General features: G+C 39.1%; 1 protein-coding gene across 1 annotated transcript; it reads right to left on the minus strand.

Moving 5' to 3' along the window:
* Nucleotides 1-853: 853 nt before the first annotated feature.
* On the minus strand, nucleotides 854-2339 carry LOC106944156 (uncharacterized protein PB18E9.04c-like). The gene is made up of 3 exons (XM_015027389.1): nucleotides 2169-2339; nucleotides 1761-2054; nucleotides 854-1680 (listed from the first exon to the last, which is right to left on the minus strand). Exons 2-3 carry the CDS (start codon nucleotides 1995-1997, stop codon nucleotides 1150-1152), a joined length of 768 nt encoding a protein of 255 aa, XP_014882875.1. The 5' UTR covers nucleotides 1998-2054; nucleotides 2169-2339; the 3' UTR covers nucleotides 854-1149.
* Between the last annotated feature and the right edge of the window lie 6 nt (nucleotides 2340-2345).

The raw sequence follows: 2345 nt of genomic DNA on the forward strand, positions 1-2345 counted from the left end.
TTTTTTATTTTAATATATACATTTTTGTATTGTGTAATACTGTGAACCAAAACATACCATTCTTACTTCAAATATAAAAGCCTGAAAGTTAGAGGGTTTAACTTATAAACTACTTAATATTTAGAGCTCATACCTTTGACAGATACACCAACTAGACAGCACTTTGTGAGACAGACTTGATTTTGATCAGAAATATTGTGGGATTTTCAGATTACAAAGACGTCGTCTCAAAAATCCTACTGTCCTTGAAAAAGATACACAAACACCACAATTAGCAGTGTACATAAGTGTGCAAATGATTTTTCAGCTCTTGTCTGTTTAAATAAAATATAAATGTCTTCTTTGACATCCTAACCTTGAAGGTATATGTGGCTCCACAGTTTGGATATTTGGTGCCATTGTGAATAAACTGATCATGTGCTAACTAACAGCAACAATTGCTGCATTTCTTATTACCTAATCTTAGATGTTTGTGCTTTCATATGAAGTTTGGACTTTGGTATTTTCAGAAGTAAAATTTCTAGTTTATCAGACATAAAAAGTAAAAATTTAAACTAACCAGTCACTCAAAAAGCAGCAGATTCAGAGCAGGGATTTCCATAATTTATAACAGACTAAAGCAGATTAAATTTTAATCTTTAGTGTTTTTTTTAAATTTGTTTGTAACTTTTATCTCCCTGTTTAAGATTCAGTCTCACCTCTTTGCTAAATCTGATCACTTTGGGATTCACCTTTGAGTGTTTTAATACATTTCTTTCTCGAGTGCTACATTTAGAGTTGGCTTAAATACTTGAGCTTTTTGAATTATTTCATGTAGAGGCATTTCTGAACTCAAGCAGAAAAAAAACAACTTTTTGGTAAAAACTCAGTTTTTATATTTTAATTATTGTCAGGAATTACATACTTTCTTAAAACTTGATTTTAGAAGATAATTAATGAAGAGTACATAAAGATTAGAACAATTAATTTCAAGGATACTAATTTGTCACCAAACTTTGTTAATGTTCAACTGCAGAACTTAGACTTAATTTAGCTTCAAAAAGTGTTTAAACATTTGATTAGGTATGAATTATATAATACCTGCCACCAGAGTGAACATAATATTTACTGCATTTCCATCACCAGTAATCTGTTTTGTAAAATTCAGGATCACAGTCTCAGAGAGTGTAGCAAGAAGCTCAGGACTGAGAAACCAAAGCAAAGAGACCCGGAGAAATCAACTCTTATAGAGGAAGCTGTGACAGCTGTTGTTACAGGACTGGTTGTTACATTGCTGGTTATTACAGGACTGGTTGTTACATTGCTGGTTGTTACATTGCTGGTTGTTACAGGACTGGTTGTTACAGGACTGGTTGTTACATTGCTGGTTGTTACAGCCTGAGTGACATTTGCGCGGACAGAGTAACTGCAGATTTCCACGTTGCCTACTTGATCCACAGTCACCAGCTGCACATCAGGTGAGCAGCAGGAAGCCACATAGGACACTAGAGTTGTATTATCAGCTGCTGTGCTGATGTTCAACGTGCCGATGCCTTCTCTGAGACTGACGCTGTCCACACCCGTCCCATTCGCTGCATCAGTGACCTGGACAGAGAGCTCCCATGTTGACCGGCTGCAGTTGTCAGAGCAGTTGGACTGCAGGCTGAGCAGCTGGCACACTGGTGGAGTGAAATCAGTCACCTGTGAGAGTGACAGGAAAATATTAGCAATATTTACCCTCAATGATGTCAGAATGCATAGAAAACAAAATGAGACATTACTTTTGAAAGGACGGTTAGACGCAGGACATCATAGTTGCTGTCTGCACCTCCAGGAGCCACGGCCTCAATGGTCAAGGTGACACCAGTACCGGATGGAGTGTCGGCAGGAGCTGTGATGCTCACTGAGCCATTAGCACTAACTCCAGGATCCAGCTGTAAACTGGAGGGGAAAGATAAAGTAAAGCCTTGGTCATTGGTGGCTCGAATGGTGAAGCTTCCTCCTTCACCAGTTGTCATCACAGAGAAAGAAACTGATCGAGGTGTTCCTGGCTCCAACACCGTATTTAAGTCATCCTGTACAAAAACAAAAAGAGGAATTTAAACATGGTGGACAGTAGTGTGAATTGAACTGTTTACAAAAGATTTTGGACCATTGATTTAAATTTTCTTTTGCTTAGGTTTGCTTACAGCAGTGACAGTGAGACCAGAGGCTCTCAGGCTGGTGGCCGACTGTCTCTGGAAGATCCCTGAAGAAGCTCTGGAGACGCCGTTGTTGTTCTGGCCCTTCACAAGCACAACAAACTCAACCGATGGGATCCTGTTGAAGCGGATGATATATTCTCCTCCACCCTGGGCCTCCACGGT

This window comes from Poecilia latipinna, unplaced genomic scaffold (assembly GCF_001443285.1).
Source record: "Poecilia latipinna isolate Pla-1442-1.1 unplaced genomic scaffold, P_latipinna-1.0 Scaffold7118, whole genome shotgun sequence".
NCBI classification, from domain to species: Eukaryota; Metazoa; Chordata; class Actinopteri; order Cyprinodontiformes; family Poeciliidae; genus Poecilia; species Poecilia latipinna.